Raw genomic sequence first — 25,453 nt, forward strand, 5'->3', positions numbered from 1 at the left:
ACCTGTTCCCAGTCATGAAATAAAAACTCAATTTGGATCTTTTATGTGTGACATCTTCCTGCACAAACTCTTCCATCCAGTATGAGTAATAATAAAGCAGTCAGTAAGTCAGCCGCTTTGTTTCCAGTGCTTTATTTTACAAAAAGAGGCAACTGAATAATAGCCATGAGTAGTTTACAGAGGATCATGAGGGGAAGCATGACGAAGTCACAGGACATATTAAGCTTCAGCCAAAGAAAGACAAACCTGAACCCTCTGCTTCACTAGGAAACAGTGGTTAAGACAAATACAACAAACCTAAAAAGGTATGAAAAGTCTGGATGTGCCTTCTACCCTCTCATCTCCAATTCCTACAAACATAAAAGATTAACCTGAAGATCTTCTTCCTTTGTTAAGTATGTTATAGCTAATCAGCACAAAATGCATCACGTATAGATACATGTAAGCCAGAGTATTCAAAAATAAAATAACACTTTGGCCTGATCTGGATTCCCTTCTGTGGGCGTCTACATGAGGAAAGCAAAAAAATAATATCAAAAAAGCTGCATACTATATATTAAAATCTTATGTCAAAATGTTAGCTGACATTGTTACAACAGGCACACATTATGCTAAATCTTCTCATTAATATGTTAGAATCTATATACTTCAAATAGTGATGTCGGTAAAACAAAGGTAAATAAAAAAGTAAAAGTGCAGTAGCTGAGTGGGAGGGTCTGGTTGGAGTGATGAATGTAGCACTGAATGTTGAAGGGTCAAAGGGGTCAAGCACACAGCCCTACGCTTCCTTTTATCTAGACATTATATTATGTGAAAGTAGTATGAGGGGTGAACTTTCATATGCTTTTCTACAGGAGTGCTCCCACCTGATGGCCAGTGTGTGAACCTTATATGTCATTGAGATGATGTGGACACACTTTAAACACAGAAAATAACCACATGTAATAAACCTGGATGTGATAAACAACTAAAATAATGTGTCAAGTGGTTTTTCCCTCTTAACAGACTTGAACGCCTCATGAGCCAGAGATAAAGAAAATTCCTGGGTTTATTTTGTCTTTTTAAAAAGGCTCAAGGCGGTGGTGAAATGTGATCCTCAAATTAACAAACTCAACCTCCAAATCCCACCGAGTGCAACTAATTTATACAAACATGGCTTAACACAAATCAGCTGGCATCCACATAAGGCCTCATACTGTACCATTTTAAAAAAAAAAAAAAAAAAAAAAAAAACTACAGAAAATGCAGGACCTGAAGGAAAAGGCCAGGTGCATGCTGGGACCTGTTGGCAAGGTCGCTTTTGACATGTCATGCGGATGCTGAAAAGGGGCACGGCACATGGACGGTCACCAGACATCCGTGCAACAATGGACCACTGTAAAAATCATACTACTATTAATACTGGCATGTAAATAACATGGTCTGACTACAACATGAGCTTGGCAGTGTGCTGTTGAGCCAGCTAGCACTTAAAGTTATCTAGTCCTCAAGTAGTAAAAGCATGTTGATTCCCTTCTCTTCTGACCATAAAACATTTCTTTGCAAATGATGCGGTTTTATTACTGACTAAAGCTTTTCCAATTCACTACAGAATAAGCCCTTAAACTGACAAGACTCTGGATGCTCAGTCTTTCTCTCTTTACCTTTCACTTACTTTCTCTTCCAACATAAATAAACATGCAAAAAACACTCTCCCCTCCAGCACCTTCATCTTAACTCTTGTACTTCACTAATCTACATCCACAAACCTTCTTCCACTTACATGTTGTCCTTTCTCCGCCTCCTCTACCTGTATCTGAACATCCAGAGCCTCACAGGAAAACTTAGCGAACCTAATTAAGATTCATACACAACTGAGGAGGTACCGGGAGCTGAATAACCCACTCAGAGGCAAGCTAAGGCCTCAATAACTAGCATCATGGCAAACATCTACACACATAGACACTGCGGTATCGCTAAAAACAGTCAGTTTAGTTAAATTGTGCTTTAAAATTAAGTGGTAAAAAGGAGGGATTGTTCTGCCCACTGGATGCCCTGACTCCCTTGTCCAAAAGGCAGAAAGGAGGAGACATTTGGGGAGGAAGAAGAGGATGGAGGTGTTAAGGAAGGGGTTCACGTTCTGGACTGTGTGCCCTCCCGGTCCATTCATCTCTTCCCCTCAGCGTTTGGTTGAAGTTGGCGGGGTGTGGGAGACAGAGGCAAGATGTCGGCGCTGTTCTTTGAGGTTTCCCCAGGTTGGTGGGGGGAGGGCCAGGGAGGTGGGGTGAGGAGGAGGTGCAGGGTTACTGGCCGACTTCCCTGCTCGGGCACCAATCATGGCCGGGAGGCTCTGGTTGCGCCTCAGGCCGTCCAATAGGCTTCCTCCACCTGCTGACACAAAAGTAGCAGAATCCTGGCGTGGCACAGAAGCTTCAGACTCTGAACCCTGGAGAACCTTGGTGAACCCCAGCCGCCGCAGCCGCTCCACTAGGCCGACGTTGACTGGGTCAGGCCTGGCTCTGCCAGACTTTGGGGACGGGACAAGTGCTGGGGTGTCCTGGGAAGGGCTTGGTAGGTCTGGGTGAGGGGCACGGCCCAGATTCAAGCCGTAAACGTCCTGGAGAAAAAGCTCTGCTGGCCGTGAAGCTAGGAAATTGTCAGCTGAATGCTGGCGGGACTCCATGGGCACCGGGGAGGGAGCAGGGGAGTGGGAGGGGGAGTTAGGTGGTGTGCTTGGGAGGAGGCGGAAGAGGGGCTGCCGGGGTGTAGGTTTTGGGGATGAAGGGGGGGTGTCAGTTGAGACTTGTGCAGAAATACCCTTCTCCAAGACCAGCTTCGCAAGACCACTGGGGGGAGCAGGGGGGCGTCGAGGGGGAAAAGAGTCACCCAGACTCAGTCTGCAAGGGGTCACAGGGGTGTTGGGACCTGTCCTCATGGAGCTGGGTGTGTTGGCCAAGAGGGACGACTGACAACTGAAAACAAAGATAGAGACAAGGTGAAAAAAGACAAAATAATGACCTTTTCATCTTCTCACACTAACACTAGAGGACTTACCTTTGGGTGACCTGTGTGATGTCACTGGGATGCAGGATGCAACAGGTGGTGAAGGTGTAGGTGGAGAAAGTGGAGCTCTGACACTTTCCTGGATTTTGGACTGAACACACAACAAGTCCTGTTGGGAGGAAAACAGTGTTACTGGCGAGTTACAAACGTTACTGGTAATGAGTAGAAAGAGCAGTAACTCCTCACTGCATGCAGTCAGTCAAGTATATTCACCTGATGAAGATGCTGTTGTTGCTGTTGAGGTGTAAATCTGACTTTGTGATTGGACCGTTGTTGTACAGGCTCCTGGAATGGGCTGAGATGATAAGCTGGCTTTCTCAGTGACATGATGGGGTGCGGGGGTCAGGCAGAGGTCTGATCTGACTGAGGACGATGTAGCAGGTGTCCCAGGTGATGTCGGCAGGGAGGGGGAGAGAGGTGGGACAGGGAGAGGCGACACCGAATGCTTTCTGTCTTTCCTCTCCTCTGGCGTGGATGAAAAGCACACTTTGAAGGTGATCCCGCCTTCCTCCTCTTCATCGTCCTCCTCTGCCTTACCCCGCTCTGTCGCTCCCTTCTCCAGGGCACCGATCTCTTTCTGCTCTTCACCCTCCTCATCCTCCTCCATGTCAGACAGGCGGTACACAGCATCCTGAGCCATTGGGCAGAAGCCTTTGGTCACCACCCCGGGGTGGGGGTCCAGGATGGTGGCCAGGTGTGGTTTTGCCAGCTGCTGCCAGTGATGCAGTGTCAGGGAGCCTGACAAAGAAATATCAGGATGTTACAGTAGGATGTATCAATAACAAAATAACCAACACCTTAATGGGCAACAATTAATTCATGCCTAAAATTTCACTGCTGCCAGCTTCTTAATTGTGAACACTTGATGGTTTTCTTAGCCTCCTGTGATAGTAAGCAGACTCTATTGGGGGTTTTAACCTGTGGGTTGAATAAAACAAGACGTTTCTTTATACACATGTATAAAATATTTCATTGACCAAACGATTCGGATTACAAATTCACAATACATTTGTTTCCTACTTTGTCTGCAAGTGTAGGAAAGGGCCTTTCCCTGGAGCTGCACCAATCTGGGTATTTCCATTAGCCAGAGGGAGCCAGCCAGTCACTGTGCAGCTCACTGAATCAAGAAATGTCACTAATAATTCTGCTCACTTTTCACTAGAAACTGATCTGCAGCTGATGTGACAGAGCCTGAAATTGCTGTATCTAACTGAGAAACGCCATTAAAGTGGTGTTCTACATTCAAGCACTGCAGCATGTAAACTCCATCTGACATCTCTGGCTTCATAGTTCAAATTTAATCAGTTTCACATCAATCTTTTGACAGCTGCTCCACTTTGCGACTGTCCTGGGAGGTTTCCACACACAGCTGGACAGATAAATTAACTCTTTACCTTCCATGGGCTTGACGATCTGAAGCTTCTCGGGCAGGAAGGTCTTGAAAAGGCTGGAGCTGAAGGACAGCTCTGACAGGTTGGAGAAGGAGGAGTACACGCTGCCCATTGGGGAGCTGCACCCGGTGCCCTCACTGTCTGTGTCCGCCGCTGCCAGTGCCTGCAGCTTCTTCTCGCGCTCGGCCTGGAAGAACTGACGCTCGCACAGGAAGTTCTGTCGTCGCAGCGACAAGCGGTGTAAAGCTCGGGTCAGGTCGTTGCTTCCTGGACAGCCGGGCTGGCCTAGTCGCACCTCCTCACTGCAAACACACACTTTTATTGAGCTGAAAGGATCCAAACTTAAATTAAAATGCAAGACAGGAGGTCAGCGTTCTTTGTAGGGTACCTCTGAGTGGAGTGGAAGGGCTGTGCAGTCATCACCAGAGAGCTTTGACCAGAGCCGGGGATGGGAGGGGTGGCCGAAGCCGCCCGCGATGCTGTAGCGTTGATGGAGCGGACTGTTTGGAAGACTCGCTTCTGAGATATTCTGCAAGGAGAAGAGTTCAAAAGCTCAGAGACCAGATCCGTCCACTAATTGACAAGATAGTGTAGGCTAGTAGAAAATGCAACCAGCCACCAGTCAGTCTCTACAGAGGTGAAGTTTCTGACCTTTGGTCCTCAAAGGCGGTCTCTTCCTCTACACTGAGCTCTCTCCTCATGGTGCCCTCGATCTCTGCTGCCAGAGAGTCCTGCACACACACAAAATTGAGAAAAAGATGCCCTTTGGAGTTTTGTTACAAAAAAAATGGGGACCCACTGTGCTATTAGTGTTCAAAACCTCAAGGGTACCTTGAAAAAAATTTAAATCTGTCAGTAAATTCACGTACATTGGGGCAAAAAAGTATTTAGTCAGCCACCAATTGTGCAAGTTCTCCCACTTAAAAAGATGAGAGAGGCCTGTAATTTTCATCATAGGTACACTTCAACTATGAGAGACAGAATGGAGGGAAAGAATCCAGGAAATCACATTGTAGGATTTTTAATGAATTAATTGGTAAATTCCTCGGTAAAATAAATATTTGGTCTCCTACAAACAAGCAAGATTTCTGGCTCTCACAGACCTGTAACTTCTTCTTTAAGAGGCTCCTCTGTCCTCCACTCGTTACCTGTATAAAAGACACCTGTCCACAACCTCAAACAGTCACACTCCAAACTCCACTATGGCCAAGACCAAAGAGCTGTCAAAGGACACCAGAAACAAAATTGTAGACCTGCACCAGACTGGGAAGACTGAATCTGCAATAGGTAAGCAGCTTGGTGTGAAGAAATCAACTGTGGGAGCAATTATTAGAAAATGGAAGACATATAAGACCACTGATAATCTCCCTCGATCTGGGGCTCCACGCAAGATCTCACCCCGTGGGGTCAAAATGATCACAAGAACGGTGAGCAAAAATCCCAGAACCACACGGGGGGACCTAGTGAATGACCTGCAGAGAGCTGTGACCAAAGTAACAAAGGCTACCATCGGTAACACACTACGCCGCCAGGGACTCAAATCCTGCAGTGCCAGACGTGTCCCCCTGCTTAAGCCAGTACATGTCCAGGCCCGTCTGAAGTTTGCTAGAGAGCATTTGGATGATCCAGAAGAGGATTGGGAGAACGTCATATGGTCAGATGAAACCAAAATAGAACTTTTTGGTAAAAACTCAACTTGTCGTGTTTGGAGGAGAAAGCCCCAAAACATCACTGCTCTAGAGGAGACCTGCATGGAGGAATGGGCCAAAATACCAGCAACAGTGTGTGAAAACCTTGTGAAGACTTACAGAAAACGTTTGACCTCTGTCATTGCCAACAAAGGGTATATAACAAAGTACTGAGATGAACTTTTGTTATTGACCAAATACTTATTTTCCACCATAATTTGCAAATAAATTCTTTAAAAATCAGACAATGTGATTTTCTGGATTTTTTTTTTTCTCATTCTGTCTCTCATAGTTAAAGTGTACCTATGGTGAAAATTAGGCCTTTCTCATCTTTCTCATCATCTCAATTGGTGGCTGACTAAATACTTTTTTGCCCCACTGTATACTGTATCGACAGGCTCATAGCTCTTGATGTTTTGCATTCGATTTATGTTTTTGGTGCATTTGGTACTGACATTTAACGAACTGTGTTGTGGCTTTGTGTCTCAGCACGTTCGTCTCCGTGCTGCTACATAAAGTTCAGTGTGTCTCTCTCACCATGGGGTAGAGGCCGTAGGAAAGGTGCCTTCGCATCCCAGCAGAGGGAGTGTTTTTACTGCGAAGCTCTTTGATCTCCTCCTGGGACTCATGGAGCATCTCTACACACTCCGCATTCCTCTCCGCTAGCTCGTTCAGCTGCAGCACACACACAAAGCAGTTATTTAAATGACGTTGTCTCTGTATGCAGCATCATGTGTGTTAAAGTGACAAACCTAAACATCTGAGATTTAGTTTAATCTGCGACCAGTTTAAATGAAATCAGTGTGTGTGTGTGTTTGTGTGTGTGAGATTGGACCTCTGCTGTGAGTTGTCTCTGAGCCTCTTTAGAATGCTGCAGGTGGATCCTCAGCTCCTCCTTCTCCAGAGCCAGCTGCATTGAAACAACACACAACATACTGTAAACATTTAAAGACAGGCACACACTACACACTCTTATACTACAAACTGTCCACACATGCAGTTTAACCATGATACATGGTCCAGCTGTCATGAAATTTGATATCTGCTATTAAAAAAATTCACTGTTTGACTTGACCAGTGATAATGATGTGTGCCCAAACCTCCATTTGCAAATGGTATCTGTATCCCAAGTCAAGTCCAATTACTAACTCAGTATTTTGAGTCCTAAACAAATCATTAAGCAACCTTCACCCTTCAAATTTAATGTTATTTTAAGTCTTTAAACAGAGTAACAGTGTAAATTTACATTTTCTTTGTCATGTGACTCAAGTCCACACCTCTGGTCTGTACAGGACATAATCTGTATCAGTACTTTAGTCTTCCCACCTCCTTCACTCTGTGTTGCAGCTCAACTATCTGGGAAAGCAACTGAGCGATTTCCTCCTGGTGTCTGAGCAGCTCCTCGTTCTTCTGAGACAGTTCATCTGTCAGAGACACCATCTGGCTGTTGGACTCACCTAGAGTCGCAACACACAAACAAAAACACACGCAGACCAAAGTTAAAATGAGCTTTCCAGACATCGGACTGTGTCTTTTGAGTGTAACAGTGTGCACATGTGCATCTCACTCACGGAGCTCCTTCACACAGTCATTCACCAGCTGCTGCTCCTTCTCTTCGTAGGTGATGGTGTCTCTCTTCAGTTGACATGCCTGGAATGGAGATGTTAAGAGGAACCAGTCAGCACTTCCAACATCATACTGGTAATTGGCATCGGTAATTATACTAACTTCTTAAAGTGTGGGTCCACATGTCCATTTCACTTCCTGTTATTTTCTGCTCCACTGTCTCCACTATAACCTTGTCTTTGCTGTGTACACCTCGTACCTCAGACCTCAGAGTGAGGTTCTCCTCCTCCAGCTCTTGCAGTTTGCTCTGCAGAGACTCCAGCTGGCTTAGTGCTGCGGCAGCGGTGGTTGCGCCTGGTGGCTGAGGCTGCCGCAGCGGCGTGGACACGCTGGAGTCAGTCTCGCTCTCCTCCGAGGCGCTGGCCACCATCCGCAGCAACTCGTCCTTCTTACTGAGCTCATGCTGCAGCTGATTAACCTGTCCGATGCAGATAGTTTGAGTTGAATGATCATTGTGTCATCTTCCTAACCTCCTAACACCAGAACTACCAAACGTAAGCTACCTGGTCAAGGGCCTGTGCCAGCTGCTCCTCTACTGCCTCGTTGCGTTCCTGCAGCAGGTGGTTCCTCTGCAGCAGTGACTGACCGATCCGAGCTGCCAGCTCCAAGTCTCTGTCCCGCTGTCCAATGAGAGTAGAGCAGCCAGTGTCAATCAGCTGATTAGAAGCTTCTTATTCATCGAAAACAAATTGTTGCAAGTAAGGGGACACCTACCTCTGCCAAAAGGTGTGTGACCACTTCCATGTCATTGTAAGTTTTTGTCATCTGCTCCACACGATCAGCACTGAGGACTGACGAGATGAAAATGTTACTTTTAGAAGACACACGAGCAAACACACACACATGCAATCTATTCTGCACATTGTAGCATGTGCATGCAAATGTGCATTCAGTGAAGTCCACAAAAAACAGTAAAAATATTCCAAACTGGTGGACTCTGTAGCATGCCACCTTAATTTACTGCCTAATAAAATGTTATGACCACAAGCAACGTGAGCAGCCACAAAATCTGCGTATTTACTGTAGCTGCATTGTACCATCTCTGCATGCTGGCATCAGCAGCCAATCATGAACTAGAGTGGTTAAAATGTGTCAGGCATACTGGTGAAACACCACAGATGGCATTTAATGATACAGCTCCACAACATGGCAATGTGGTTGCTAGTGGTCTGAATAATGAAGCCACAGTAGCTCTATAGAGACATAAACAGGCTGCACACACACTATACAGTGCTACAGTACTACAAGCTGTCTAGACAATTGCTACACAAATCACTTGTCTGATGTCATCTACATGCAAAAAGCAGAGAGGGGCTCCAGATCTGTGGCTATGGAGTGGTTCCAGATCCAAGTTTAAGTGCAACTGTCTGAGCCACATTGTGGACTGAAGCCCCCCTCTGTTACACTGGAGCTAAATGAAGAAGTCGCAGAGCAGAACAGGCAGATAGAGAGAGAAGGATACCTTTGGAGAGGCTCTGAGAGCGGGGGTGGGAATAAGAAGAGGGCTCCAAAGCAAGATACGCTAGTGAGAAAAAGGAGAGAGAAAAGAAGGGAGAATTCAAAAGATGAACAAGCAACCAGCTTGTTTTAAGATGAATGGGACCAAGAGAAAGAAGGAAAGGAGCAGCAAAGAGAGGCAAGACATAGAGAAAAGTGACGGGCTGAGGATGAAAGCTGAAGCTTCAATAAATCAACTTCAAATAGAAACATTAGTTTGTTGAGAGTCAGAGAATCTACACATCAATTAGTTTGGTCCGCTTTTAGCACCTGAGTGGGTGTCACCAGCGCTGCACCGCTCCCCCTTCCACCTGTTTAAAGAAAAGTGGTAACTCTAATCATTGAAACATCGCCTTTTACTAACAGACTGAGGACAGACTCCAGACTCTGTGACCAAATGTAGCTCTATTCGGCTAAAAAAACCCCAATATTTTTAATATTCACACACTGATGACTGGTTTATCTGTCATTATACAATGCTGCACATCTTTGTAGCTCCATTTATCTCTCCTCTAAGCTCTTTCGTACATTTAGTGTGATGAAACAATCTACATTTCAGCAGGAATTAAATGCACTAAGCAGTGCTAGAGAGTGAAGCAGCTGCTCAAATGGATAAGAGCTGTCGTCCAGTAATCTGAGGCCCACGGTGACCTCTGGATCTGGACACTGCACACCCCTCCAACATGAGACAGATAAAAATAACCTCTGCCCAACAGAGCTATCTTTGTTCCACACAGGAAGACAGAGACTGCGCATACACAATGCATATGATCTCTCATGTTACTGTACATCTGATGCCAAATGTGCTTGTCTCACACACACATATCCCTTAACCTGCTGGGAAGAGTGTGTATAAACTATGTCCGTGGTCCAGTTCGACCATGATCTACCAAACTTGATATGACTCCAAACGCAGTCACACACTGCACACACACACAGTGATACATTAATGTGGCTTGTTTTCACTTGTAGAGAGACAGAGACTGAACTATGGCCACAATAAACTGCTTCACTGCAAAGTTCAGTGAGATGTAAAATGATCACTTTCAGTTTGATACTGCTTCATGGACTCTTTGCAAACTCACACAGAGGGCAACGGTCAATGGGTGACTTGCTAAGAAACACAACGGCCCTTTTGGCTCATGCTTGGGTGGGACCTTTGGCACTTTGTTCGTTTGACACATTAGAGAGGAAGGTCCAGTCTGATCCACACATTGCACAGAGACAGAGACAGAGACAAGCATTGCTATCAATTTCAATAATGTTTTTGTGTTATACTCTGATGTAGCTGATGTCCATAGACCTTCCACCTGTGTTGCCGATGTGTGTGTGAGGTTGGATCCACACATTTCAGGTGTGAGTTTCTAAGGCGAGAAAGCATTAGGAGTTGCCTGACTCATTTCTTTACTGTAACAAAACTACATGCTCATTATATAGAATACAATTAGATCACAAACCAGTGACTACTTTCACTGAACAATAGGGGACATTATTTAACTCCCATGAGACATAATTTGATTGAAATACAGTGATATTTGCAAATATTTCTAAATGTATTTTATACTTCTTGAACAATGAAATATAAAAAGGATTCACTGCATTACAACTCCAAAACGCTTTGCATGTGCATTTAAACAGAGTTGTAAGAGTCTAAGGTTTCTGCTGTTCAAACAGCATTTTGGCCAAGTCTGAGTCAGACAGCTCCCTCATCCAATTTCACAACATGACACAAAAATGGGGCACTTGATACAGGAGATGCTTGTATTCAAATATTTAAGCTATTTATTTAAACATTGTCAGCATTGTCTAACACATTGTCTGCACATACATATGGGTGCTTTAGGACAACCAGGGGGCATATTAACATGCCGCGCTTCTGCGAGTGCATCAGGCACTATTAATAGGCCGCGTCTGATTTAACACTGCAGAAGTGGAGCAAATGTTTTCACCGAGGAGGAATATGAAACCGAGACTCCCCTACTGTACCCCTCGTCTCACATGTGCAGTTAACAAGCACATGCACATACAACCTAAAACACACATCACATACAAGATCATGTAAACAAAAGCGTTCTGCAGCCACTGTGCTGCCATCTTCTGTTCTGTTCTTCTGTATGTGCTCAGGTCAGGTCAAAGAGGTCGAGAGGAAATGTGTGTTGCATACTGTGCATGTGTGAGAAAAACGCGGAGAGGAAGTCACGTCTATCCGGCTGTTCCCGCATGCCGCAACTTGTTCGAATGTAAACACACGAGCATTCATTCAGACTTCCTGTCTCTCGCGGCTTTTATGTACATACACAACCTTGTACTTCTATACTTGTTGAGAATCCTCATTATAACAGATTTCCCAGCCCCTACCCTAGTCTTACCCATCACAACTAAATGCGTAACCCCAACTCTAACTTTACATGGTCTAAAACTCAAGCTGGTTCTCACAAAGATGGCTGTATACATACAGTACAGTTTATGCACACTTTCTCCCCCTGCTGCTCCTCCTCCTCCTCCTCCTCCTCCTCCTCCTCCTCCTCCTCCTCGTTGTCACGTTCGGCCTGACCTTGCAGACATTACCGAAGCTGCTTCTGCAGTAACGTCGGCTCACGTCTCTCTCTGTCTCACACACAAACGAACGCCAACGCCGCCGCTCACCTTCCATGGCGAAGTTATCGTAAACCTCCTCATTGTGGATGTTTAAAACCGGCATGGCTCGACTCATCTCTCCACTGTCCCGTCTGCATCCTCTATCACTCCACTCTGCACCCCCCCCCCCTCCCGCTCAACCCACCTCCCCCCTCATCACTCTGTGTCCCGTGACTGTGGCTTGGCTTTGCACTCAACTACACTTGACTCTGGCTGGATCACTGGATTCCTCTTGCTCACTGTCTCTCTCTCTCTCTCTCTCTCGCTCGCTCTCACACACACACACACACACACACAGAGTCAGAGCGGCCTGGTACACACAAGCAAAGACAAACAGACACAATAACAACCCTGTGCCAAACAATATCCACAGTAAATCCCTGTGATTTTAATTGAAGAGGATGTGCGCGGTATAAAATGCATCCCTCACGTGTCCCACAAACACACCATCTGCTCAAAGACGTTGCCTCAGGCTTGACCCATCAAAATAAAAGTAGGCAGAGAGACACATAAACAGAAAAGCAAAAGCAAAGATTTGTCTGTACCACGCTGAACACACACACACTTACTCATGTAGCGGAACGTCTCCTCGGCCAGCATGGGGGAGATGGCGTTGTGCTGGCCGGGGCCCTCGTCTGGAGAGCAGCTTGGAGAGATGGCCCAGTCCTGGCTGTCTGACAGGTAGACCGAGCCGGCCGAACCTGAGCCCAGCGAGCCAGAGCCGTAGTTCTTTCCGCTGCTGCCCAGCCCCTCATCTGGGGGTTAGAGCACACACAAAATATAATCCAGCATCTAATGATCGCTTTTAAAGATATGGTCTCAACTGTCAAATCTCCAACATGATCATTAATGCCCAACATGATGTATTATTTTGTCTGAAAAATCATAAACAAATCATTATGAGGCTGAAAAGTGAAAAAAGTTTACTTGATAAAGTGTTTTTAGAATAATTAAGTTAATTTGATCAACCAGTTTATTGACTGGCTGATATCATTCATAGTAGCAGTGTTTATCACTGTGATTATTCAGCTGATGGAGGCCGTAACCAGCTATAACACTGCCGACACATTCTATTAAAAACAGGTCGAGGCTTTATCGTGTTATCGAGCATCACGATGAAAATATCAAGTAAAAAATGAATGATCAGGGATGCTTTTATTTTGTCGAAGCAGTGCAGCAGTGAATGTGTTTTGAGAGCGATTGTGGGCTGATGAAGCATTTGAATGTGTGTGTGTGTGTGTATTCTTAGCTCAGGCACTGTATAAGCCAATGTCCTTCCACTTGAGTAAATATGTGGTTTACTGGGACAGATGGGACTAACTATAGCATCGAGCCCAAAGACGGAGCATACTGTACTCCGAGGCAGCATGACATTGGCAGTGTACGCTCGCACTTGCCATTACTGCATCCTATGAGAAGGAGAAAGTACTGTAGCATTAACATCCATTTTGGTACATGACACAGCTGTGCACAGCCTAAACACACTACCTGTCTCAGTGCTCGACTCTTTCTTCTCCACCGCCCGCGGTTTGGCTTCAAACATGTCCTGTCCGTGGAGCAGGAGGGGGTCCCCCACTCCCAAACACAAAGCTGGACAGAAAACCGCAGCCGCTGTGACATCACATTCTGTTTCCGCACTGATGGGTGGTGTCCACACACCTTTACCTGAGGAGAGAAGGGTGTTTTAGTTAACACTGCCTTTGCTCAAGTTTACAAGCCAAATTAGAGCCAGTGAAGTATAATAACTTCGCCAAAATCAGTTCCTAAAATCAGTTGGGGGTGGAGTTATTGTGTTGCTGATCATCCGTGTGTGCGTACATGGAGCATCTCTGACTCCGGGCTGCTGACAACATTCATCATTTCCCTCCGTTCGCTTTCCTTCCTGGTTGATGACATTTAAAGTCAAATGAAACAACATTGCTCCCGCAGTGCTTGCTGTGAATGTCTGGCATCTTCCTTTGGATCTGACAGATCTTATGTGCCCTTCGAACTATTCAAGCTACATCAGTCAGGTGTTTTTAGTTGGATACAAAGTCCCTCATTAAGCATTCACGAAAAGAAATATTCAGATTTACACAAAGCATGCCAGCTGCTGTTACTCTAATGTATTTTCGTTTCCTTCTTATGTGCCACATATTGTTCTAATAGAGGGCCGACGGGTGAGACTAATCCCTCCCACATCCTGTTGCCTATCTCTGGAGGAATGAGAAGCAGGATGCACTCTCTTAAAGGGCTGAGCTCCCAGTAGAGAGTTGAGAAAATGAAAGAGAGGATGTGTGTTATTGTGCTGCTGTGTTACTGGAGGTTTATAGGACAACGCCATGAATTTCTGCTTCACTAAGAGGATAGTGTGCATGGTCATACATCCTACCATCTGCCTCACTGGCCTTACTGCTTGGCCTCTGCGTGCAGACATACTACATGCACATCAGTGTGAGGGTGTGTGTGTGCGTGTGTGTATCAGTAGTCCTTGGGCAACATTCATCCTCTGCTTACGTAACGCTGAAGCGGTTTGCTCCATAAAAGAAGATTACTGTGAGGCATGCAACACTACATCCTAAATGTGCAGTTTACCATTACAGGCCTGGCAGATATACTGTACTGGCTTATTAATGACACTGGTGTTGACTAGGGCTGACCAAAATAACCTAGTACCAACAAGTACTGGGTTATTACAAGTAGTAATAGTAGAAGACACTACAGTCCTGTAATTCATCCTTTTTGTACACAGACCGCTTTCAGCCAATCACTGCAAGCATTCTTCCATTTAATGCAGTGTGTAATTGGGTCATTGGCATGTCCACACAGTGTGTGGTGGTGAGGTCGAGCTCGGTGTATGTCAGCGTGGAAAGATGCCACCAATGGCTATGCTGCAAGCTTTGGCATTTTATAAAAATAAATGCATAAAATGCAGAAGAATTATGTAAAGGAAAACTGGGAATGCGAGTAACATGACAAAGCACCTCATCAAACATGGAAACAAGGTATCAAGTGAAGGATTCTATCGGCATAAGTATCATTTTAAGGGGAGTGGTGCTGGTACTTTAAACAAGGCTGATAATGGAATTATAATATTAACATTTACATTAGGAGTAATTCTATGCATAAAATATTGCATTTATTAATTATCTTTACCAACTCTTGACATCAGTATGAGCAGTGCTGCATCCATTAAGTTCAAATTCATCATAGCAACAGAGTTCAGATGCTTCTTCTTCTCCCTGATTTGCGAATGCCAACAGCAATCTTGACCGAGTGCCTGTGAGTCATCTCATGACTAACACTGTCAGGCCAGACAGCCTCTTGTTTGTGATACAGCCGGGGCTTCTGATTCAAACTGACTGAGCTCAAATATTAGAAATTACATAGTGAGGGATGCTCTTGCAGCCCCACGGCCCCTTTAACTTCCTGACGAAGAGGGCAGACGCTGTGATAAAGCACAAAGTGACAAAGAAAAAACAAAGTGAGAAATGCTAGCTAACAGAAATTAAATGAAGATGTGAGGTCTACATTTTATTGACTGCACACACAGGCAATTTCCTTTGGCCTGAAAAGACTTGTGGGAAATTCTGGCTACAATCTAAAAACAGCCACTTAATGTTGGCAGATTGTTGCACATTGTAAAAGGTGTAAAATGTCAGTGCGGCAACCCAGACAGTGACTCTGTGAAACACAGACAACACAGCGGCGTTCTATCCAGCACTAGTCCGTCACAGCTGTCCCACAGAGACTGGCTGCTTACATCAGCTTTTCACAGACTTCATCTCCCTCCATCTCTAATCTCAGCATTCAGCTGATGCTCTTATCCACACTGACCTACAACGAGTGCAGCGAAAGAAATGTCAGTATGTGAATACCGTACTCAGGAATAAGGAAGGCAAAACAATTTATGCAACACTAGAAACCTCAAGAAGTTATTTTCCCTCCACACCTGAAACTCTAACCTGAACTTTAAGCCAACAGTGGAAAGATATCCTTCTTGACCTTGATTTGTTTTCAGTGGTTTCTTATTTCCCTTGCTTCACTGTCTCCATTCGTGCTGTATCACAGCATCTGCCCCCAGTGCATCTTAGATCTGACAAACTGGACAGGGCCTGAGGGCTTATGTAAAAAAAACAGGACATTGGAAGCAGCATGTGACACTAACTGGACGGGGCACTTTAACTGCATAACCAGAAACCTCTGACTGGAACATGAGCAGACATTCCATGGCAGGTCTTATCATATTATAAAGGACAAAACAGTGCAGTTTAATGCAACTTCCACCTACATGGAATACTCATCTAATCTATTTGATCTGAATAATTAATCTACATATGTGCCTTCCTCCAAACTCCCATTTGAAAAACCTGTTACTTTAAGGCGCTTCACTGACCAGTAAACATACAGACGAGCTAAACATGAGTTTAACACTTTCAATTAATCATTAATCATTGGGAGCTGACCTGCCATTCGGCATGATTTTAATATATGAAAACCCTGCTATTTGTGAAAACATTTTCAATTACAGAAACTGTTGGTGTGAAACTGCCTCAGTAATCTCCCACCTTGGTAGGCTGTGGTAAAACCATAAACCTGGGTTGTACTGTTATCACCTTAAGGATCGTCTACGTGCCGATCTTACCAGAAGATCCATGTTTGAATGTAAAATATATTTTGGTTATGATCAGGATATTTGGATCAGGATTTTATAAATTCTTGTTGAATATGGCAATTCGCAAACACGGGTAACGACAATGTTACGCTTCATGTTCAACTGTTTATTAACTGACATGTATGGTACATGTTTACATACTTGACACTTTGTTATATGAAGGCAAACGCGAGCCACTGATGATATTTCATTTTGTAATGTTAGCTAACCAGTATATGCAAATGTGTAGCAGGCCAGCTATGGCAACGGTAAATGTTAGCTAACATTTTTTCATTGGCTAACAATGCGATCGCGAGTTCAAACTGGCAACAAGTCGCATCACAGCGTTAAAGGTATAAAAGATGTCTGACAATCATAAAAACCTACCCTATTTCACTGTTATTCCACAGCATGGGCAGATCCAGCGGTCTGTCAATCCCTTCAACCAAAACCTCAAACAATAGAGAAGACGGGAAGGAGAGGGCAGCTTCTGCGTCATGAACCAGCGACGGTGAGCGCGGTGACGTATTTATCATGCGCCAATTATCTCTGTCAAATTAAAAGTCCTGTCAAAGGACTACATTATCGCTTCGCGGTGTTATGGGCGTCGATATTGGGAGTCAACTGGTGACTTTTTGAACAGCTCTTGTAATTTGGACAGAGAATGAAAGAATATGAACTTTATAGACACAGTGTCGTGTAGGATACCAGGCTCTCCTTTGTATTTTTAACTTGTTTACGTCGAAGCGCCTGTCGAGAGGAGAAGGTGAGCAGCTTCTTTTAATCACAGGGAACTTCAGATACATTCAGCAAACACAACACCCTTTATTCAACTGAGATAACGTCAGCGCAATGCTGTGCCCACATATTTACATTTGTAAGCCGAGCTACCGAATTAGGAGACCTACAGGATGCGTATTATTGTTTTTGTGTCGCCTTTCCTTACTTCAGAGTTAAAAATGAACGCGTGAGACAATCATTTGAACCGAAATAAGCTAATATGTGTGCCCTTGTAATACTATTAGCCGTCGATTTTAATTATAATCCTGCTGTGATTAAGCGAAAATTGCTGCAGTAAATCTAACCTTGAAGTGCAACTGAATTTGATTATTGTTTAGCAAACTGATGAAGTTAGGATTGTAATGCACACATTTTGCTTTAGTGCACCACTAACATAACCTCTGTGCAATGCAGCATAAACCAAGTCAACAGAGGGAAAAAATACATCAACTGCTCATCGGGGATGTGTGGCTCTAATACTATTCACAATTTCATTCACAATATCCCTCTATCGCATGGACAGTGAGTTTCCTATCGTTCCCTCAGATCTGTAGATCAGCTGATCCTGCCAGGTGAAGCGCAGACGGATGGATGAATGGCTGAAGTTGGATGGATGCTGGCTGCTGCTTTCTAGTCTAGTGGGGGATTCGCCGTTTGTCTCATATTACACCGCCATCTCCCTCCATCGCGGTCGGTCTCCTGCGGCCTGTGAGCGGATGAATGCCAAAGCCTGTGATTGTCCCATCGCCAAAAGGACTCCATGTCTTTCTTGGTAAGAGCATCATGCTGCATGGGTTTTGCTTTGTGCCTCCGTGCGTGTCGCCGAAATGTGACCTAGTGGATGTGTAGTCACGAATCGGCTGGCTCATGCTGATGCCTCTGGTGGAATATGGCAAAGTCTTTTAAGGGTATGAAAATAATATTATATGATATCAATATATTATTTTTACACTTGATGTTTCGAGGTGATCAAATGGGGAATATGGTCTGTCAAATATCCTGCATTACATACATATTATGTGCTATAAAATATCAGATTTCAATATAGTCTATCTGCACGTCCCTCTCATAAAGCAGGCACATCTAGTATGCATGCAGCTCTATCTTGCTCTGTTGGGACACATCAGTCAGCCAGCGGCCCCTTTGCTGCCTGTTATCATCACTCTAATACTCTCTCCACTTTCGATTAAATGCCCCATGAAGTGCCTTCACAGCCCACATTCCCAAATGCTCGCTTCCCTTCACTCATCTCTGACCCTCCCAGCCTCCCCCTCGAGGTGGTGTATCGCTCTCCACTTCCAAGCTCCTTGTCTTTTCTCCACTCCTCCCCTCCCTGTCCTGTGGGGCATGTCTCACCTGTGCTCCTCCCCCCCCTTCACCAGGACTGTTCCTGCATCTCCCACGCTCAGGTCCAGCCCTTGGACATAGAGGAGTGCTATGAGGACACCAGCCACCAGTTCCTGGTCAGTAGCCAAGACGCTGTCAGCATGGAGACAGGGTCACACTGATGCTCTTCCATCATCTCATCACTGTTCATTTCTCATCTGTCTGGAGCTGCTTGACTCTTGCCTTTAAGTTGTGAAAGACAGAAACTGTTGGGATAACATTGCAGCTGTCAAATCTGTTGATGATGCTTAAAGGGGTACTCCATCTCTTTTACATTTCTTAACTTTTGAGGAATCCCATGAGAGAGATAAAAACAAGAGCAGTTGAAATTGGTGTGACAGAGGTGGCGATTTGAAGTCTCTAGTATGAGTCAACCTCCAAAAACATTGGATATTACAATTCCCATAATGCAATTCAAAATTTTTTTTTCATTAGACTATTTATGGCTGGTGAATGCCCATGTCTTTTTTATTCCCAGTGTCTAACACAGGCTTTTTGTTATCAGTCTGCCTCACGCCCAAGTCAGCATAACCCTGATGACATCACTATGACATCATCAGGGGGTTATTTTCTCAGACTTGACAAAGCTCCTCCAGAGCCATGGGAGACATTATACAGCTGGCTGAATAGCACTTAATGTGACAAGTAAACTGATCTCCACGTGTAAAAGAAGTGGAATGACCCTTTAAAGCATAGCTAATATTCCACGTTATATTTTTACCTCAGCAGAAAGTTTGCCTGTTTATGCTATTCTGCTATAACAATAATCTGTCTTAATGCAGTGCTCAACATTTAGTCATCATTATTAACTGATTAAATGTACTGCCAGTGTGTAAGGTCACCTGATGCTGGGACAGCGTGGTGAAAACCCATAAAACACACTCAGCCGGTGTGTTTTAAGCAAAGCTGCATCAGAAACCCCTTCAGCTGTCTGCTGACGCTGAAAGTGAATCAGACATGACTGTGTTCCAGAAACCTGTCCCCCCCCCCCCTCCTTTGGCAGAGACCGTCCCCTCACACATTACCTCACCACCGCAAAATAGGTTGTTGTGTAAGATGCATTACTAAAGGGACAGTAAGTGACATATTTTCAGGACCACAGCACAGCATTGGAACTGAAAAGGCTCTATATGATTGTTGTTAATAATAGTAATCTACTTTTGTTGTTGTTGTTGTTGAAGCCTAATCCACCCCCACCCTGGCAACTCACAAGTTCAGCTGCTCAGTGATGGTGGCCCAAACAGCAACAAGCATACTGAATATTTGTCCAATATTCTGCATGCTGGCTCGTCACTAAATCTTTCTGTTGGACATCTCCTGTAATGGATTAGCTGACTTCTCTGTACTCTGAGAATGTGACCCTCTTGTTTATATCAGTTACAGGGAGCAGGCAGGTGGAAGTTGGGGGTCGGGCTGAACAACACAATCTAATTGTGATTATGTTATAGGGGATTGCAGTTGATATCGGTATTGCAATAATTGTTGACGCATTGTATTCATAGTTTGTCGTTTCACCACTTTGGTCTATACTGAAATATTTCATGAATTATTGCCGTATTGGCATTAAATGTTGTTCAGACAAATCCTAATAACTCTGATCTCTTAACTTTTCCTCTTGCGCCATCATCTGGTTTTAACATGACACTATTTGCTGAGTTACCTTGCTGAGTTACTTCTGCTCTGCATTTGAGGTAAATGCAGATTATATGTGTGTGTTTGTTCCTGCAGAGCTGCGACGGATCTGAGTACACTCTGCAAGGGCCAGCAGGTGGAGATGACATCACAGGGCTGTCAGCCGAGCCAGCCCACTACCAGCTTCTGTCCGAACTGGGTGAGAGCGCCGCAACACTGAGTCAGACCATTACAGCAGCAGACGCATTACACGCATTACAGAGACGCTTTCAACGAGTTTAAATTGCACCTAATTTCCCGTCCAGATCTTTCAAGACAACTGTAAATGCAATATGGTTTCACTGTGTCACAGGGCGGGGCTTCAATAACCTGAGCCAGGTGAACATGGCACGCCACATCCCTACCGGCCAGCTGGTGGCCGTCAAACAGACCAACCTGGACGAGTGCACCGAGGAGGAGCTGCTGCAGCTCATGGTGAGGCAAACATCTATTTAAAAGACACATTTTCTTAGTATATTTCTCTTCAAAGCCTGTAAACCCACAATCAACTACCAGCTGCTTTCCATCCACGGTTGTTTGTGTTCTATTATGTCTCAAACCCCAGAACGAGGTTCTGCTGTCAAGGTTGTTCCGTCACCCCAACCTGCTGACTTCTCGCCTGGTGTTCAACTCTTGCTGCCAGTTATGGGTCCTCACACCCCTCATGGCCTACGGTCAGCCGCTGCCACACCTCAGTTTCCTCTTTTGTTTCTTTGTCAAAATGATTGTGCTCTTAAAATTCAGATAAATCACTGCTGATTTTCCATTAGAACTACCTGCTCAGCCTTTCCCCCCTTTTTTTCTCCCTCTCCTCGTAGGCTCTGCAGACACCTTACTAAGGACTTATTTCCCGGATGGAATGAGTGAATCCCTGATAGCGTACCTGCTGTACGGTGTCCTGAAAGCATTGGAATACCTGCACCGGATGGGCTACGTTCACCGGTCAGTGGGAGACGCTATAAGATACACCTCTATCACAAGGAGGAAAAAAAGATGCAAATATTTCTATCTTACTGTCTGTCCACATATTGCTCTGCTGTCAGGGGGGTGAAGGCCAGTCATATCCTGCTGTCAGGGGAGGGGCGTGTCTACCTCTCAGGGCTCCACAGTGTTTACAGTATGATGCGTGAGGGGAAGAGGATGAGGGCCGTGTTCGACATGCCCCACCACAGCCCCGCCCTGCTGCCCTGGCTGAGCCCCGAGCTGCTGCGACAGGTCAGGACTCACGAGATGAACACAAATACTCCTGAATGAGTATAACAATAGTGCAGTCAGTTTTTTCTAGCCTTGCTCTGTTGAGTCCTGTCTCTCCTGACCCATGGCGTTGTCCTCAGTAGGACCTGCACGGGTACGGAGTCAAGTCAGATATCTACAGTTTAGGTATTGTGGCCTGTGAGCTGGTCAGCGGCAGGGTGCCTTTCCAGGACATGCCCCCCACTCAGGTAATTAAAATACTTGCACTCAAACTGCTTATCAGGGACATGTATGTGTGTCTTTAGCATTAAAGGCTCTGTTCACCTAAATCACAAAAGTGTTAGCATCAGTATTTGATTCCTCCCGTTCAGATGCTGCTTCAGAAGCTGCGTGGCTCCCACTGCTGCCTGCTGGACGTGGCTCCCTTCCCGCTGGGCGAGCTGGGGGGGCTGAAGGTGTCGCGGTCCGGAGTTGACTCGGGCATCGGGGAGAGCGTGGCCACCGGAAGCCTGACGCACAGCGCCACCGCTCCCCCTGCCGACCGACCTCAGAGCCCCGGACCCAAAAACCACTCGGCCACCCTGCACAACCTGGTCCAGCTGTGTCTGCAGCAGCAGCCTGAGCGCAGGTGGTTACATTAAAGGACCAGTCAGCTTCATTCGATTATGAAACTGATAGGAGCGCAGTCATATATAGTGGAAACATATAGATCTTAATGCAAATGACGGTGTGTTTATCTTGTTTTTGTCTTCCACAGACCATCAGCATCTGCACTGTTGACTCACGCCTTCTTCAAGCAGGTAGACTTGCTGTACCATTTATTATAACAAATGGAATAAACAATTAATTTAACAAAAGAACAAGAGGTGAACACCTGAAAACCACATCTCACCTGGTGACATGCTGTGACAAAGATTCCAGACAATCTTGGGAAATGAAGTTGTGTTGTTCTGTGACAGGTGAAGAGGCACACCAGAGACTCCTTCCTCAGCCTCATGTACCCAGCAGTGCCCCTCACCAGCCCCGAGGACCCTCCAGTATCATGCCCCCCAGGCCCGTCCTGCCATGCTCCGCCGTCAGCCCCCACCGACACGGCTGAAGCTGTGTGGGACTTCTCCTAACCCTGATTCTCCGTCCCCAAATCTCCAAATCCTGACTAGCAAGCCAAACACAAGACAATCAAAGCGAAGCAATGAGGCCAAATTCTACTGTGCTTTTATTTTTTATTATTAACCCGACTCTCTGAGCCTTTTTTAAGTAGTTTTGTAGTTTGTTTTTTTTAAATATGTTTGTCTGATGCATGTTTGGGTCGTGGGTTAGTGATGTGGCTGTGAAAGTGCTGGATCAAAAAAGCTGCTCTGATCATGAAGTAAGGATCCATAATAATAATGGACTGTTGACGAGTCACAGAACGAAAGACGAATGAGTTGACTAATAATCAGGCCCTTCCTCTGAGGTGAAAGGCAACTATGAGTTAAAGGAAAAGTCCACCCAGAAATACTTCATTGTTAAAAACAGCTAGTTGTGCCACAGTTGTTCACAGTGTACTTTTCATATTTCCATTGATGGGTGAGTATTGTACCTGCTCTTCTCCCCTAATAGCATTCAGACAAATGGAGCACCTCATTAACTGAATACATTAGTGAGTTCATCGAAAAGTGTAAAACTATGTGAGGGTGGATTTTTCCTTTAAAGTGTTACTGTGTATTCAGACTGTGAATAGTGAATACAGGTGCATAGAAATATATTTACAACACATATGTGCATATATATTCATCTGCGTCAGGTTTTTAAACAGTTGTTGAAGGGGGGTGGCATGGAGGCAGATACGTGAGGCACAATTTGTGACAAAATATGTACTCTTTTCGCTTTCTGACTCATAACCCGGCCAAATCTTAACGCACAAAAACAATAGACAAATTTACACTTACACTATTTGAGGATATCATTATCTCTGATTTCCACTGTGAATAAACCTCTAGAAACCTGCATATAAATCACAGAAGAAGCTCATAACTCCAGAACTTGCTTGAAAATCATCATGTTTTTAATTTGTCTTCAGGGTGGCAGTTATCTCTACATTCATGGCTACGGTACAAATAGGAGCTGTTAATAGCTAATTCGGCATACTTTTTAATGCCAATTTTTCTAAAATGTAAACAAATATAATAATATGGTCAAGTTGTAGCAGTTTACTAATTGACTCTATGGCAACATTATACTTTTACATCCTCCAATCCCCCAAATTATGGGAACCATGTTACCAAAACTTAGAGCATGATAGATATTTATATATCTATGTCAGTAATGATAGTCGACAACTAGCCGCAATCAAATATGTAAATATAGTTTTTCTGTGTGTCTGAGCATATATGCACATAGTGTTTATGTATAGTCCTTTTAAAACATGTTATCGCATGTTTGCCCTTGAGCAAACAAGACAAAGTGCAAAAAGAGCACACGAGCAATAGAATATATATATAGTGTTCCTCGTAGGAGTTAGAAACCATCAGTAGATGAAAACCTTCCCCGCCTTGATCACCATCAGTGAGATGACAAAAGAATATTGTCAGTGACCACCGCTCCAACAATGCCTTTATGTTTGGCTGACACCTGCATTCTGAATACGGTGATCTATCTGTAACTGTGATTTAGTGTACTGTGTACGAGAACTGTGACCCACAGTACATATCAAACATGGTAGCTATATGAGCCTTATATATACACATATTCCAAATGATATACTGTATATGTATATACAACATTTGATTTCTAAACTTCCTGTTAGTCTTGCTTGGTTTCTTTATAGACTTGTGCTGATAGATGAGTGTTGTGTGTGCTTTGACTGTGGGAGTTGCTCTAATCTCAAACTCAGACTGTAAAAAGACTAAATTAAGTCAAAGTTACTCAGATAACTCTATATAACTCCTGGCTGAACAGGTTCCAGGTGGCGTCAATCTAAGAGTCACAGGATCATTTTACATGTCTGAGGTTTTTTATATTGAATTCAGCATCAAATCAAGTGATGAGAACAACTGTGACAAAAATGAATAAGCTATATATTAAGGTAATGTACATGTGAACAATTCAGGGGACCGTCATCCTCTGTTAACTGTTCACTCATTGGTTCTGCAGGTCATGTTTAGGGTTTGGAGGCAGGAAGTAATTCTGTGACAGGAAGTAAGACACAAGCATTTATTATATTTTAGAAATAAGGGTAGCTATATGAAACAATATCGGCATGTTATGTTAATTTAAGCTTATCATAACTTCATGTCACTGTGGCTACTTTTCTTGGACTTAATACTTTTTGTCAATCTGACACTAATATTTGAATAAATTACGAGAGAAGGGGTATATCATATGTGAATGACCACACATTACGTTCCCTGTCTCTATATAACAAATCTGTGTATTTCACTTTCCTTCCAAGTCAAAAGCTTGTGGTAGATAATAATGTGAGATCTATAATAGTTGATATATTTCATTATAGTATATGATTTATATTTTTATATTGCCATCCAGGTATAATTTATGTATGATTAACTAAAAGGGGCCACATGCAGCTGTTTTCTGAGACAATAATTATTAGAGGAAGGGAAATACTAACTTCTAAGAAGGAATTAGGTATTGATGCAGCATTTATCTGTGGTGGACAGCAGACATTTTGCTCAACATTTCAGTTAAAACACTACAAACATTATATGTTCATATCATATAACATCTGAAATCAGCTTTTTTTCCTTTGAAATAAAACATTTGGTCACAGACATAAATAAAATGCAGTTCTCTATGACTCCACTAGGTGGCGATGCCACATCAGAACAAACAGACGCAGCAACCAAGCCCGGCCCTTAGCAACCACGTAGTCCACATCGACAACGTAAATTGGTTAGACTGTCGCAAAC

At 44.3% G+C, this 25,453-nt stretch overlaps 2 protein-coding genes across 2 annotated transcripts; one reads left to right on the forward strand and one right to left on the reverse strand.

The window, feature by feature from the left end:
* Positions 1-116: 116 nt before the first annotated feature.
* trak2 (trafficking protein, kinesin binding 2) lies at positions 117-13,508 on the reverse strand. Its single transcript, XM_070855490.1, has 16 exons — positions 13,370-13,508; positions 12,451-12,636; positions 9,210-9,269; positions 8,462-8,538; positions 8,251-8,367; positions 7,947-8,165; positions 7,693-7,771; positions 7,448-7,578; positions 6,957-7,031; positions 6,659-6,796; positions 5,085-5,164; positions 4,822-4,962; positions 4,437-4,735; positions 3,256-3,780; positions 3,034-3,151; positions 117-2,951 (listed from the first exon to the last, which is right to left on the reverse strand). The coding sequence occupies exons 1-16, from the start codon at positions 13,422-13,424 to the stop codon at positions 2,159-2,161; spliced, it is 3,093 nt and encodes a 1,030-aa protein (XP_070711591.1). The 5' UTR covers positions 13,425-13,508; the 3' UTR covers positions 117-2,158.
* Positions 13,509-17,910: 4,402 nt separating this feature from the next.
* On the forward strand, positions 17,911-24,267 carry stradb (STE20 related adaptor beta). Its single transcript, XM_070855913.1, has 11 exons — positions 17,911-18,066; positions 18,677-18,757; positions 20,409-20,511; positions 20,665-20,786; positions 20,917-21,025; positions 21,170-21,293; positions 21,395-21,566; positions 21,689-21,793; positions 21,917-22,173; positions 22,303-22,345; positions 22,505-24,267. Exons 1-11 carry the CDS (start codon positions 18,055-18,057, stop codon positions 22,664-22,666), a joined length of 1,290 nt encoding a protein of 429 aa, XP_070712014.1. The 5' UTR covers positions 17,911-18,054; the 3' UTR covers positions 22,667-24,267.
* Positions 24,268-25,453: the final 1,186 nt, after the last annotated feature.

This window comes from Pempheris klunzingeri, chromosome 24 (assembly GCF_042242105.1).
Source record: "Pempheris klunzingeri isolate RE-2024b chromosome 24, fPemKlu1.hap1, whole genome shotgun sequence".
Taxonomy (NCBI): domain Eukaryota; kingdom Metazoa; phylum Chordata; class Actinopteri; order Acropomatiformes; family Pempheridae; genus Pempheris; species Pempheris klunzingeri.

Bases quoted from the DNA above. Each gene is read 5' to 3' on its own strand.
- trak2 (XM_070855490.1), bottom strand. From the start codon at position 13,424: ATGTTTGAAGCCAAACCGCGGGCGGTGGAGAAGAAAGAGTCGAGCACT. The intron at 9,270-12,450 runs GTAAGTGTGTGT...TTTTCTCACTAG, and splicing joins GGAGACGTTCCGCTACATGA to CGTATCTTGCTTTGGAGCCC. The intron at 5,165-6,658 runs GTGAGAGAGACA...GTGTGTGTGCAG, and splicing joins CCTACGGCCTCTACCCCATG to GACTCTCTGGCAGCAGAGAT.
- stradb (XM_070855913.1), top strand. The intron at 21,294-21,394 runs GTCAGTGGGAGA...CTCTGCTGTCAG, and splicing joins CGGATGGGCTACGTTCACCG to GGGGGTGAAGGCCAGTCATA. The intron at 22,346-22,504 runs GTAGACTTGCTG...GTTCTGTGACAG, and splicing joins CTCACGCCTTCTTCAAGCAG to GTGAAGAGGCACACCAGAGA.